The 14,329-nt window shown below is 38.4% G+C and overlaps 1 protein-coding gene across 1 annotated transcript; it reads left to right on the top strand.

The window, feature by feature from the left end:
* Positions 1 to 683: 683 nt before the first annotated feature.
* On the top strand, positions 684 to 13,878 carry LOC119410612 (rho guanine nucleotide exchange factor 12; the record flags this gene model as incomplete). Its single annotated transcript, XM_037677497.1, is given in 29 exon segments — positions 684 to 785; positions 922 to 1,032; positions 1,149 to 1,247; positions 1,519 to 1,561; positions 1,670 to 1,775; positions 2,065 to 2,202; positions 2,329 to 2,361; positions 2,932 to 3,046; positions 4,312 to 4,408; positions 4,491 to 4,691; positions 6,023 to 6,161; positions 6,241 to 6,273; positions 6,380 to 6,531; positions 6,689 to 6,835; positions 7,043 to 7,128; positions 7,810 to 7,932; positions 8,167 to 8,281; positions 8,890 to 8,990; positions 9,164 to 9,241; positions 9,954 to 10,029; positions 10,135 to 10,302; positions 10,468 to 10,555; positions 10,642 to 10,719; positions 10,807 to 10,901; positions 11,001 to 11,201; positions 12,487 to 12,723; positions 12,807 to 13,033; positions 13,132 to 13,207; positions 13,311 to 13,878. Coding segments are annotated over 29 exon segments (3,276 nt in total), but the record flags the coding sequence as incomplete, so codon positions are not given.
* Positions 13,879 to 14,329: the final 451 nt, after the last annotated feature.

Raw genomic sequence — 14,329 nt, 5'->3', positions numbered from 1 at the left:
TATATACACACGCACACATATTATCATATTTATTATTTTCTTTTTAGTTCAGACTTCCAAAGTAAATTGGACATAATATGAAAAAAGGCTTTAAGTGGCACATGTAAATATGCATATTTTTTAAGTGTTTTTTTTATTTTAAATAATGCGTTGTTTTAAAAAAAAAGTAAAATAATGTGACCAAGAATCATTGTTTAATAAGGGTTTTGCATTTTATTGTTCTTAAAACTTCACGCTGGTGACTTCAAAGGTTACTAATACTTTTGACATGACAAAATATAAATATCCGGTCTGAACGTTTATTCTGAAAAGCCCCTCATACTTGTTCCTGCGATGCCCTGCGGCACTCCTGCTAGCTTCACGTAGCTGGAGCAGCTCGCACACGCGCCTGGCAGAAAACAAACAGACCGTCCGTCCATCTTCCCCCCAAAAAAGAAGAGGGACACCGCTGGTCTCTGAGGGAGTTTACGACGCATTTCACCCAGATGTTTCATTGTTTCAACGCATCAGTGACACGTACCCACTATCATATCATTGGGCACTTTTAAGTGGGTATACGGAAATTCTCAATCTTTTCTAGCGGGTATACGGCGTATACCAGTGTATCACGTAGACTACACCACTGGTTTTATTTGTCAAGAAGAGACAAGCGATTTCACTACACATCAATGAATTTTTTGCAGGACCCTCTGTCTCCCATCACAGTCACCAGTCGCCCTCCTTATCGCTTTGGCGTGCAAATAATAGGAGCTGAAGATGACTGTTTTGATTCAGATCAGGAGCAAGTATGTTTTTAACATACTGTAACATTAACATTTGTGTCATTTATAATACCACCACGATTTCAGCATTGTTAAAGTACGGAAAGCTAACTTTTTATAAACATTTAATCAAGGTGAGCTGCTGTACTTTGTGTTTCAGACAAACGGCCAGTGTAACAGCTTTAACAGTATTGATCAGCTCAAGTGTCGTCCTGCCCACCTCGCAGCATTCCTGCACCATGTCATTTCCCAGTTCGACCCCGCTCCAGTGGTAGGACCCTCAATTGGGACTTCAATAGATATTCCTTGTGTATTAAATGGTTTAATGCAACCCGTCATCTTGCCACAAAGCAGAGTTGCTAATATCTGTATATATTCTGATCTCAGCTGTGCTACCTCTATGCTGACTTCTATAAGCAAACTAACCCCAAAGAGACCAGACGAGTGTTCTTGGACTTTCACACCATCTTTATGGACCGGGCAGCAGTGAGTCGACATTTTTAAAATACAAATAAAGCTTTTTTTTTCTTTTTTCTTTTTAAGAATGGAAAAAAAAAAAAAACTTTTCATTGTAATATCTAAAGAAATGGCATTTACTTGTTAAAATAAAGTGACATAAGTGCAGCTAACTAACTTTTTTATCCTCACAACAGGTAATGATTGCGTTTATCTTCACTAATTTAATCTGAACCACTTACATTTAGTAGTTTAGTATTAATATATTTCTGCCTTAAAACTCTTTTTTTTGTTGTTGCAGAATTTAAAAGTTCCTGTTCCTGAATCAGTTTCTTCTGATCTCAGTAAGTATGTCCAAGTAGGTCCATTAGCCAGGATGTTCCAAAATAAAGTGGTTAGGAAAGTATTGGTATTTTATGCATATTGTCTGAGTGTGTGTGTATGTTTTGAAGACCGCCGGCGGACGGACCTGATCCCAGAGGAAATAAACAGGCAGTATGTTCAAACACTGCAGGACTCTCTGTTCCCTGACATTCTGAAAAACCTCGAGGACTTCAGGTAAACCATGCCAGTCTGAATTCTTATTTTTCATCATTTTCATTTGTTTGAGATCATTTATCAATTAGAACAATATGTAAATATTGATAATTGGTTTTGTTGTTTTTCTATAAAGCTGTTTATGCATATAAACTGAATTTTCTATATGTCAATATGAACTTTACAGATGCTTTTCCAGTTTTCAGACCATTACTTACTAAAATCAAGACCTAATTCTGCAGTGTTTTGTGTGAAAACAGATCCACACTTCATTCTAAACAAAGATCATTTGATGTTTTGATTCACACAGGCAGAAACGTAGCATGGGCCTAACTGTGGCTGAAGTTGAGCTGAACAGACTGGACCAAGAGAGAGTCAGAGATCGGGTTACTCTTGAGCGGGAATGTTCGTATGCCGAGAACATCATCAGCAAAATAGATGACATCTTGTAAGCTGCACACGTAGCTTTAGAAACACATAAAGGCATGCTGGGCAAACGTGCATGAAACTGTTTAATGCACAGACACAATATAATCTTTCTGTTGCAAAACACTGTTTTTTCTGCTGTTTACAGGGTGACCACTCAACCCACAGAAGAAGAAAAATGGTAATGTAGTTCATACATTTATTAGTAGATCAATACAGAAAAGAAACGTTTCTTAAAACACACAAGGATTATTTAAAGACTACTTTTCCATCAGTAACAAGTCAAACCTAAAGAAACAAACCAAAACTGTGTCTTCATGGTTCAGTCCATTACACCTTTTGACTCTTTTTAATGACTCATTTGAAATAGGCTTTCATTAAGAGAAGTCCGTCATTTAGTCTAGAAGTTTTGCTCTAAAATACTTAACATTATACTTTTACTGTATCAATAAATCTCCAGTCTTTATCCCTCACCGTTTACAAAATAAACACCTCTTCAGACTCATAAAGAGAACATGTAATTTATGCAGCATGGTTTACATTAAATAATTCAAGTGTGACTGAAAATTCGTTGGAAATGCCATATGGTGTCTGCAGAGCACAGATGGTTTGTCTAGAAATTAAATAAGTAAAACCTGCTATAACATGTTATTAAAAAAAAGGATATTTATGATATTCAAATTTTACTACTGCCTCTATTTTTTTTAAATGAAACGTATACAACAAAGTTAACAATTGTATTTCCCTTTAGCACTACAATACAGTATGTTATCTATACATACATGAAGCACCTTGGTGTGAGGGTCAAGGAACCTCGAAATCTGGAGCCCAAACGTGTTCGGATCAGCTTCCTCCCTAAGATGAAGGTACTTCAGGTACATTTCCCAAATTGATTACTCTTCAGCTGTTATCACTAGAGTTGGAAATTGTTTAGCACCTCACAGTTTGATTTGATCATGATTGCAATGCAGAGGACCGCGATGCAATCATACTGCAATTACTGGTGTTTTTCATTGTTTGCGATGATATTGTATATTATCAGTTTTGTGAATAAGCACCAGGAGGCAGCTGGTAAGCCTATGATGTTTATTCAAAACAAATTTACGAATTGAACAGACTGGCTTGTTTTACACAAATGAACAATGATTTTTATATTTTCTTACACAAAAACATACCGTAATCACTGGTGTATAGAGTGCACCCGAGTATAAGCCGTGCACACTAAATAAATAAATAAATAATTTTATACATATACAAGGCGTTAGGGGTGTAACGGTACACATTTCGGTTAATTTTCGGTAAAAAAAAAAGGCCAAAATAAAGATTTAAAAAGTGTTTATTTTGAAGTAATTACAGTATTTAAATAAAACTTAAATAATTACTGACCAACAATTAGCATAGATACTAACTTATTCTTCTCCCTCACAGTTTTTAAATCCCACTTAAAAACCCACTACTATTCCCTGGCTTTCAGCACTGTATGATCTGTGCTGAACCTGTATGCATCACTTTGTTAGTCATTATGTTATTATCTGCTATTTTTTGGTTCTCTATATTTAGATTTTACGTTATGTTTTGTGTTGCTGTGTGTTTTGCCTGTTTGTTTCTGTTTGTACAGTATTTTGTTTGGCCCTGTCGCTGTTTAAAGTGCTTTATAAATAAAATAGTATGGCACGGTATTAAAAACGCCAAAGAAAAGCTAATCTGCTACATGATACCAATAACAATAATTGCCACGAAATTAATTAAAAACAAATGAAATGCGAACTTTTGTAAAATTAAAGTCAGTTTATTTTTGATATTTTAAATTCAAGCTCAGATAGCTCTAAAAGATTGACTAGTTTATGGTGGACAGAAATATTAGAAAATAGTACTTTTAAACAGGTTTGTAAGGTGGTCAATTTTTTTCCCACCTAAGTAACACATAAAAAATATAGAACGTTAAATTTCAATTTGCGGGTTAAAGTGGCAACACAGATTCATGTTAACAAAATCAAGTTTTCACATTTGAGGATTGATCAGAATCATCTATGTTTGAGATATGATGCATCTAAAAACAGATTTTACCTTCTCCACGATCCAGTTTGCTCCTAAATAACAATTTTCCCCCCTTGTTTGTGATGACCTGCAGAAAAGCATCAAGTCAGAAAAGGAAGGAGACGAGAAAGTGGAGAAAAAACCCAGATTTACTTTCCGTGCACCACAGCGTTGGCCCAGTCGCAATGATGGTAAGTATGTGTGCGAAAAGGAAGTTGAATGAAAACGATATGTGAAAAGCCTTCGATGATTTTTGAAACTTCTCGTATACAGGGATTAAAGGGCCGGACAATCGCACCAGGCCACAAAGACAGGTCTCTCAGCCCATACTGGTGACGAATGAGCAAATGGAAGGTGTTCTAAGAGGCAGCCAATCAAGTGAAGGCCCTGAACTCACTCACTCCATGTCTGTCAACACCTCGTCTCCAAACAGCATCACCAACAACTCAGACACCAGCCAAGATGCTGATATTGGTGAGCTACGATATGACTCAATTATTTAAGAAAAAGGTAGAAAATCTGAAACGTGTCAGTTTAAGTTCAATAAGCCTAAAAACTAGATCCTGATAAGGTTTCTGTGTCTGCTCTGGGACTCAGAAGACATTAAAAATATGATGTTAAGCTCTACTGAAGTTACCGAGTATACACACATCTGGGAGTGCTCGAAAAATGAGAAAACAGCAAAAACCTACACACAAAAAAATAATAATTATAACTTACAACACTGTTGGAACATTTACTGAGTTACATTTTGTTTTATCAAGACTTTACTTGAGCAAAGACATGATGAGTCAGGCAATTCATTACTTGTTACTACTCATTGCTTAAAAATAGTTTTCTTAGAGGAAAGAGGAAGTTAAACTAATACAATTTAGAATAAAAATAAGTTTGTGACACACAGATGAGTAATTATCCTGACTTTATACAAATGAAATCATTTTCCTGTGTGTGTACTGATCTAATTACAGGATTTGGATTAAAAATTAGCTGATAACATTTGGTGAACTGTTGATCTAAACACCCCGAAAGTTTTCCAGTCACAAAGACACAAATACAAATGCAGTGTTTCACTAGCTTACTTCAGGGAGATTTTTGTCTTTGTCATTTATAAGTACGGCGCCACTCGGCTCTCCTCTTCTCATCAGAGTTCATGCTCAATCATCCAGGTACAAAATCCAATAATGGTCAGTCAGGTCATCTGGACAGTTTTCTTTTTTGTGGAAAGACGTTTCACTCTCTATACGGAGGGCTTCATCAGTCTGAGGAGTCCCAAGTAAACTGTTTCCCCACTAAGCAGTACACTCCTTTAGTGGACCAACCAGTTTGCTGGTGATAAGATGGTTTCTGGTGGCTGTCCTGTCCCCTGTCGACTCCTCCCATCCAGGCAGCCACAGCTAAAGTGGTTCAGGACGGGGAACAGGACAGCCCATAAATGTGCTCTTTTCTTGTGGCGCTGTCCGTCAACACAATGAGGAAGTGGACGTTCAGATATGGTTTGCTGGGCGGGTCATCCTTTGTTACATTACATTTGTAGACGGGGTGGTTAGTGGAGCGTCACGGTACTAATACTACGACCGAACTGCTTATCCAGTTGCTAAAATCTTTGCTCCCCATCCTGAAGAAATGGAACTGTCAGCCGTGGGGGGTGTGGGTGTTTGTACACAAGGCATTTGGCAGGGTGGGTCGTCCTTCTTTCATAATGGTAGTGGAAACACTGGTATGACATTGGGCACAAAGCAGCCATGTGGGCTCTGTATCAATCGTGTGATAAAGGACAAAATATTAATGTTAACGTTCTCTATCAGGTGGGACACCAACATCAGGCCCCTCCAAGCTGACTGATGGTATCCAGTCTGACCCGCTGGGTGGATTATCATGTCCTGCTTCACACTTGGAGTTTTTTAGTCTGGACCATCTTCAAGAGGATGACAGAGAAAGTGACAGGTACATTTTCAGTTACATGTGCTTTAGAAAGAAGAATGTCTTATGTTGGTTAAAATGTATTCAATGACACCTTTTGCAGAGCTCCTGAGGGAACACCAAAAGCCATCAGAAGGTGAGCCTACCTAATCATTTTCATTTTGGTGCTTTAAATCTGTCTCAAAGACAGAAGAGGAGATTTGATTAACGTAGTGAGAAACGCTACCTTTCTCTGTCACCAGACTCGAGGGACTGGGTGCTGTAGATGTTCAGAGTGAGGATGATCAGGGCACCGACTCCGAACACGATCCACCGAACTGGCAGCAATTGGTGGGACGAGAGGTCCTTGCAGGTCTCAGGCCTCATGAGATCAAGAGACAAGAAGTTATCAATGGTGAGGACACAACAGTGGACACTTCTCTTAATCTGCATTCATATCTTGAAAGAATAAAACAAGTTTTCCTTTATGAGCTGAAGGAAGACATGCAGCAGAGGTTCAGGTGTGCATGAACTAAGTGGTCACCTTAAATGAACTTTTGTTGTGTCTACAGAACTGTTTTACACAGAGCGCGCACATGTACGAATGCTCAAGGTTCTGGACCATGTTTTCTACCAGAAGCTTTCCAAAGATGCAATCCTTCCTCCTGCTGACATCAAGAACATCTTCACCAATCTGGAAGAGGTTCTACAGCTGCACGGTGCTCACTCAAACTCACACACCCTCACCATGAAACATCAGTAAAACACTTTACATGTGCGACTTGCGTCTAGATGTACTGTAGGTAAACTAAACATAATCTAAAACAGCATGTAGATCCTCACATGTACATTTTAAATGATGTCATCTTAGTATTTCATACTCAAGTGAGACATGCTAACTCAGTGAGCTCATCTTTGAATTTCAGTTTCATTACTTGAGCAAATGACAGCTGTTCGTAAGAGAAACGGGTCTTCAGTGATCGATCAAATAGGAGACGACTTGCTCTCGTGGGTAAGTACAGTTTTGTTTCCACTTTCAATCAGTGCTTTGTAGTGAATGTATTTTCAAAATGACACAGGTGATTTGGGATGTACTGTGTGCAAGAAATTTAAATCATTACGGCTGTTTCACAAGAAAAGGAAAATGGGCACAAGATAGATTGATCAACCCTAATTACTTTCCTTTTAATCGATTCATCTTCACTTGAACATTTTATAAACTTTCAGTGTAATCTCACCTTAAACAAAAGCTTGTAACAAATTTCCTACAGTAAAAAAATAAAACATTGGAAGGCAAAACAGTTGCTCTTTACTGGAAATGATTGATGTGTTGCAGTTTACTATAGAAGCAAGTGAGAGAAATGCACCCACGTTCCTCAGTAAACGAGCATGTCAGAAGATGGCCTAGATTTGTCTGACATCTACACATCTCAGTGTGCGATATATTTAAAGTGAAGTCACCAGATATCTGCTGGCAGCCTTGGCCGAGTCCTCACTGTGGGGGATAAGCAGGGTAAATGGTCCCCTGAGGTCGGAGCCTTGATCTAGTCTCTGCTGAACCCTGAGCTGTCTCTGCTACAAGAACATGTCTATCCTCGTTTTTGGAGTCAGCTGTTTATAAAAGATTTCTTTTTTGCATGCCAATGAATCCACACTGTCTTTACGTTCCCGTCTTGCTTTGGGTCGGTTGCAGTTCAGCGGTGGAGAGGAGAAAATCAAGCAAGCGGTGGGGACATTTTGCAGTAACCAGCCTTTCGCTCTGGAGATCATCAAGACCAAGCAGAAGAAAGACTCAAGGTTCACTTCATTCATCCAGGTACGCACGTTATGTAGTGCAGAGAACATATTCACCATCAGCTCTGAAATGTCTGATTACTAAACTAAATAAATCTCCAGGATAGGCTACACTGAAGGGTAAACTATGCTTTGATTACTTTGTCAGACTGAAAGTCTAATTTTATTTGTGTTGCTCAGTCAGCATTTAAACTTCAGTGAAATCTATGTTTTTGTTGTGTGACTGTGTAAGATGGTTTATATTATTTATTTGCAGGAGGCAGAGAGTAACAGACTGTGTCGCCGACTGCAGCTTAAAGACATCATTCCTGTAGAAATGCTGCGGCTCACCAAGTATCCTCTGCTTCTAGACAACATTGTCAAGTACACAGGTGTGGTACTGTAGTACTGACCTAAACTGTTTAGTTACAGTTAGCTGGGATTTGTTTATGTTGTAATCACTTCATGAGTGCTGGGTTTTAATTGATACTCTGTCAACTATAGCATTATTCAAGACTATAATTTATGATCATTTAGCTCTAATAAGGAGTTACTAAGTAAAAAAAAAATTTTAGACAGATATTTTCTTTTCTTTCAACTTCTTTATGTAATTGAATGCAATAGAAATAACTACTTAACTTAAGACTTGTAGGTAAGCAGCCTTAATGAGGGTCTGTGTATCAACGTGCCAATAATCATTGTATTAAAGATTAATGGAGAGAGATTATTGTTATAAAGGTCCTGTAGTGTTGGTGTATAACTGGAAATGTGACAATCTTTGGTCCACTATTATATTCCTCGTTGGCGTTTTGGTCTCACCAGGAGAAAACTAATAATAAAGTATCACCAACTATTACAAGACCATAATGTATCCACTGCTTTATCAGAATTTCAGAGACTTATGGTGTATTAATGGATAAAATAAAAATGATACATATTTGTGTACTGTTCCCTGAGGAGCTGTGGAAGAAGCTTTAATGCTCAGCGTCATATTTTTCAGATAATTCAGAGGAGAAGGTCAAAGTAAAGCAGGCAGCAGACTGCTGTAGAAGGATCCTCAGTCACGTTAACCAGGCTTTGAAAGAGTCTGAAGACAAGCAGGTGGGACTTTTAATTTAATACATTTAATCTTTTACTTTACCTGTTTTTTTACATTTTCATCCCAGGTATTTTCAGATATAATTTGTGTGTCTCTCATTATTATAGCTTCCCTCAGTTTTTCTTCCTGGTGAACACTTACTTACCTTTTTTGTTTCCCTCCTTTATTCCTTTAGAAATTAGAAGACTATCAGAGAAGACTGGACCTCTCCTCACTGAAGCAGACAGACAACCCCATGATCCTTGAGCTAAAGGTTTGTTATCTGCGTTATAGCTCAATGGGCTAAAGAAGCTTTTCTGTAATCTATCCTTCTTGTTGTCTGCTGAAGTCTCTTTGCTCCCAAACTAACCTGGGCTTATATTATCACTTATTGAAGAGGCTGCAAGTACTTTCATGGAAACTTTTAGCTTCTATAAACATTAGACGTACCTCTGTGGAAAATAGTTTCCATTCACCAGCCTCTTTTGTGCTGCCTCTGACGTCATCTTTAAACACCTTACTAATATCACAAATGCCCAAGTTTGGGTTTTTCCTCACCCAGTTACAACTTCTGTGCCAAAATTTATACCCGATTTTGGCTTTTATGTATGTGATTGTTTCTGTAAAGTGCCCTGAGACAACTTTGTTGTGATTTGGCACTATATAAATAAACCGAATTGAATTGAATTGAAAATACCATTAGTGTGAAATAGAATTTTACCTATGATGTGTTCACTGACCAGGAATAAAAACGGCTTTTTAAGTTTCTGATCAGCCGAGCTGAAAAGCTAAAAATTGTCCAATTCCAGTCATTGGCTGAGCGATTGATGCAGCTCTACTTTAGCTTGAATTAAAATTAGTTATGTAAGACTAAAATATTTTCATCTTTAAAAAGGAAAAAAGCAAAACAATATTAGTTATTAGGTGCATGGGCTAGAAGCTAATTCTTAACTTTCTTATTTCTATTCCTGATCTACGCCCTTCAGAACTTGGATCTAACCAAGAAGACGTTGATTCATGAGGGTCCACTGTCATGGAAAGTGAACAAGGACAAGACTATTGGTTTGTAGTGATTTAAATATTCTGTTGCTCGTATACAGTCTATAACTCGAGGTAATCAATGATTTGGTCGGACCATGAGCACATGCTTCCTGATTGTTCTTTCAGAGTTGTACACTCTTCTCTTGGAGGACATTCTCGTTCTGCTGCAGAAACAAGACGAGCGTTTAATCCTGAAGTGTCACAGCACAAACCTGGCAGGGACCGCAGATACCAAACACATCTACAGCCCCATCATCAAGCAGAGCACTGTGCTAGTGCGTTCTGTGGCTACAGGTTCGTTCAAAATGTTTCGTGTCGTTGAGAAAAGCATGATCCAGTGCTTTCATTGCCACCCTAACCTAATCAGTCAGTGTATGGAAACGTTTTTTGTAAATCTTTACAGAGTCCAGAATATTGTCATTCTCATGTCAAGGACTGTTTACTCTCTCTGCCTTTCAGACAACAAGTCCTTCTTCGTTATCTCCATGTCAGAAAACGGTCCCCAGATCTATGAGTTAATGGCGCCCACAGTCTCGGATAAAAAGACGTGAGACTAACAGACTTATGACTTATTCTATTATTTTTTTGTTGTTGTTGAATATTTGAATTCATTTGATCATGTTTTTACATAAGGTGGCAAAGTCTGATCTCCCAGCGGGCTGATACGATGAAAACCAAACCTCACAGCGTCATACCATTACCTCAGCCGGAGTACGTTTCTTTAGCATTTTTAATCTGATAACATCTGATGGCTCGCGAGGTGTGAATGTATTACTAAGCTTAGATTCTGTTTGCTAGCGGGGAGAGAGATGGAGTGGAGATCATATCAGCAGGTGCTTCCAGACTGAGTAGAGACGCAGACCGCACGTCCACCGGCAGCGCTCAGTTCACAGGTAGCCGAAGCTGCTCACTTTTATCAATTTGTCTCAGACAGCAATTTTCGTAGCTGTGTGAATGGTTTCCTTGTGATGACTGTAATTATTCCTCTTTAGATAAAGAGAGCAATTCATCCCCTAGAAGTGCACTGCAGAGTTCTCCAATTGGTAGTAATCCATTTGAAGAGGAAAAGAAAGATGAAGAGGAGGAAGAAGGATTTGTGGACCCAGAACTTCCATATCAAGTGGCTGAAGTCGACAGAGAAGGAGACTTGTTTGATGCGTTTCCCTCCAGAGCAGAGGAAGCCTTAAAAACATGTAAGGACACAGACAAAAATAAAGGGATTTAACCTTGTTTGGTCAGATAAAAATTAAGCTAGAAAAATTGTATTTCCTGTGAAAATGCAGTGTGAATGCTTGTTGCAGAAGAACTTGCTGAAAAGCAGCTGAAATGAGCTAAAAACTTGCTGAAATGTAATTGAAATGGAAGAACAAACCTAAATTTGCAGAAGGAACAGAACACATTTCCTGAATTAGGTTTAAATTAGCAGAAATTAGTAAAAACAGTATAGAAAATTATCTAAAAAAAAAAGCTGAAATTAGCAACAGCACAAAAAAAAGCTGCAAAGTCAGAAAGAACCTTAAACTACCAGAAGGAAGCAGAAAGAGCTGAAATGAGCTAAACAAATGTGGAATTAGCTGAAAAAGCTAAAATTGGCATAAAACAACTAAATAGTAGCTGAAATAACTGAAACTAGCAGAAATAGGCTGAAGCTAGCATAACAAGCTGAAACTGTCAGAAATAAGTTAGTTAGGCTGAAAGAAACAGAAATTACATGAAAAACGAATTTATCAGAAAACAGCTTAAATTAGCTAAAAAAAAAGACAAAAAAATGTATCTGAAAAGATAGAGCAAGCTTAAATTAGCAGAAGAATGCAGAAAGAAAACAAGTTTGCCAAATTACATTGAAAGAAGCAGAAGTGAGCACAAAAAAAGGCTTAAATTTGTTTAAAAAAACTACTGAAAAGTAGCTAAAAATGCAGAAAGGAGTTTAAATTTAATAGAAGGAAGTGGAGAGAGCACATTTTTGTTGAATTTGGCTGAAAATAGTTTAAATGAATGCAAAAAATTTGGAATTAGCTGAAAATGCTAAAATTAACATAAAACAGCTAAATATAGCTGACGATGCAGAAAAAGCTGAAACCTGCTGAAATTAACTGAGCCTAAAGTTAGCATAAATAATTAAGGAAAAGCACAAAAATGTTGTAGTTAGCAGAAAGAATCTGAAAAGAGCACAAAACAGTTGCAATTAGCTGAAAAAAAAAGTTTAAATTTGCACAAAGAAGCTGAAGCAGAAAAAAATGTGAAAGGAGCAGTAAAAGTTTGTAAACGGATCTAGATCTGAAGGATGTAAAATGAGCTCATTTCATTTTCTGCGAGAAAAAAAAGTGTCAGAAAAGGCTAAATATTTCAAAAAGCTAAAGTTGCACCAAAAGTCAAAGCAGGATTGTCCTGAAAGAGCTGAACGTTTTCATATATGAATTGTTGAAATATGATATGCTTCATAAGCATTCACACGATTATTTGTTGTCTGTCCTGCAGTGGCAGCATTAAAGCAAGTGTTAGTGACTCAGCTGATGTCCCAGGAGGCAGCAGAGCAAACCAAACGCTCCACTGGAGCCCGTCTCCTGAGGACCACCTCTTTGCGGACCCCAACAGACAGCCGCGCTATGGTGATGGTCCACAACAGCTCAGAGAAAAGCAGTTCAAAAACACAGGACCTGGCTCAGGACCTGGGGTCAGGGGACACTGGATTCTTTGACTCACCTGAAGATTACGGTAAACGTAGAACTTCAGAATACCGTGGATGCAACATCTTCCCATCGTGTTGTTTTAATTGGTTATACTAACTCTACCTGCAGGGTGTTTAGTCCTGGAGGGCTACGGTGGTCCCGGGGAGAGCAGCACCGATGATGACATCATGGCATCAACCAATGGGAAGCAGCTAAGCACCTCGCAAGTCTGTGCTGCAGACTCTGGCATCAATTTAAGATTTTCCTCAACGTCACAGGTCGGCAGCCTCTCCTCTTTCAGCAGACAGGTGCTGTCTCACCTTAGAAACCTTCAGACCAACCTCAACTGTCTGAAGGTACTCATCATGTATTGATTTTCATCTCCTCAACACATATCTTTGATAGAAGAGTGATGTGGTCAAATCTGGTTGTACTTTTTTCCCCCCCCTAACAGGAGGTTGAGGCTAAGTACAATAATTTAATACGCCAAAGACCAGAGAGGTCAATAACAGACATGGATGAAAACAAAGGTAACTTAATTTATGCACAACTCACTCATTTGCTCTTAAAATATGAATGTTTTTGTATCCGTCTCTTTTCTGGTCCTTACCGTATCGTTTTTTTTCTCCTCAGATAAGAGATAGTGTGGACGTCAGTGTGCTTCACGTTTAGGCTCTGGTCCCAAAGAAGAAGTACCAACTTATAGTCTGCTCTTTCTTCTTGTCTCCTGGACATTCTGGACATCCTATAAGCTTGTCCTGTCACTGCTGATTACATTTTTCATCCCCCATGTTCGGAGAATGAGAGACTTGAGTGTGAGCAGTCGTTTGAAGGGAGGATTTATGTACGTGATGTCACGCCGCCCTTCTCAGCACAAGGCAATCAGGGAAGTGGGATTGCCCCAGAACCTCATCCTCTTCTACCATTGAACCCTCATTTCCCCCTAAACTCCCTTCAAGAAAGAGAACTTATACCAAAATGTACAAAGATGTGTGTTTAGAATATATATATATGAAACACAAACGAGAAAAGGAAAATTTTAAGATATTGTATTAAGATTTTTTTTTATCCCAAGATGTATTTATTTTCTTTTTTTTTCTTTGTTTTTAAAAAAAATTGTGTTTCCCAAATTGCTTGCATGCTTTTGACCACGGTGTTACCTTTTAGCTGCTTTATGCTCCAGTCAAACATGGTTAGTGTGAGTGCACGCTAACATACAAGCACCCTAGTGTATCTTGGGAATGGCAGCACTATATTCAGACTGATAGAGGCCAGAATTGCACTAGTGATGGATAGATTCTGCATATCAAAAATAAAACTTACAAGTTGTTCAAGTCTAGAATTTAACATGAATTCTAGGTGTGGTGTTAACTAGAATGAACAGTCTGGAGGCTCTGATCTGGTCCTGTTTCATTTCTGTGCTGACTACTTTGTCCACTCGTTCCCTCTTAAGTGTGCGACTGTCTCCCTTCTTTTCTGTGTGAACATGTATGAATGTCTTCCTTTTCCTCTTCCAAGCAGCTGAGTGGCTTTCATCCTCCTTCATCCCTTCCTTCACTTCATATGTCACGTTTCCTCGTCTGCCTCTGGTTATCTTGCCCTTTTTCTGTCTCCCTCAAGGAGCGGTCATGCTCTTTCTGTATCAGTTTCTG

This window comes from Nematolebias whitei, chromosome 6 (genome assembly GCF_014905685.2).
Source record: "Nematolebias whitei isolate Nwh7 chromosome 6, NemWhi1, whole genome shotgun sequence".
In the NCBI taxonomy this organism is placed as follows: Eukaryota; Metazoa; Chordata; class Actinopteri; order Cyprinodontiformes; family Rivulidae; genus Nematolebias; species Nematolebias whitei.
The sequence above is the reverse complement of the archived record's forward strand: the minus strand, read 5'-3'. Positions and strand labels throughout refer to the sequence as shown.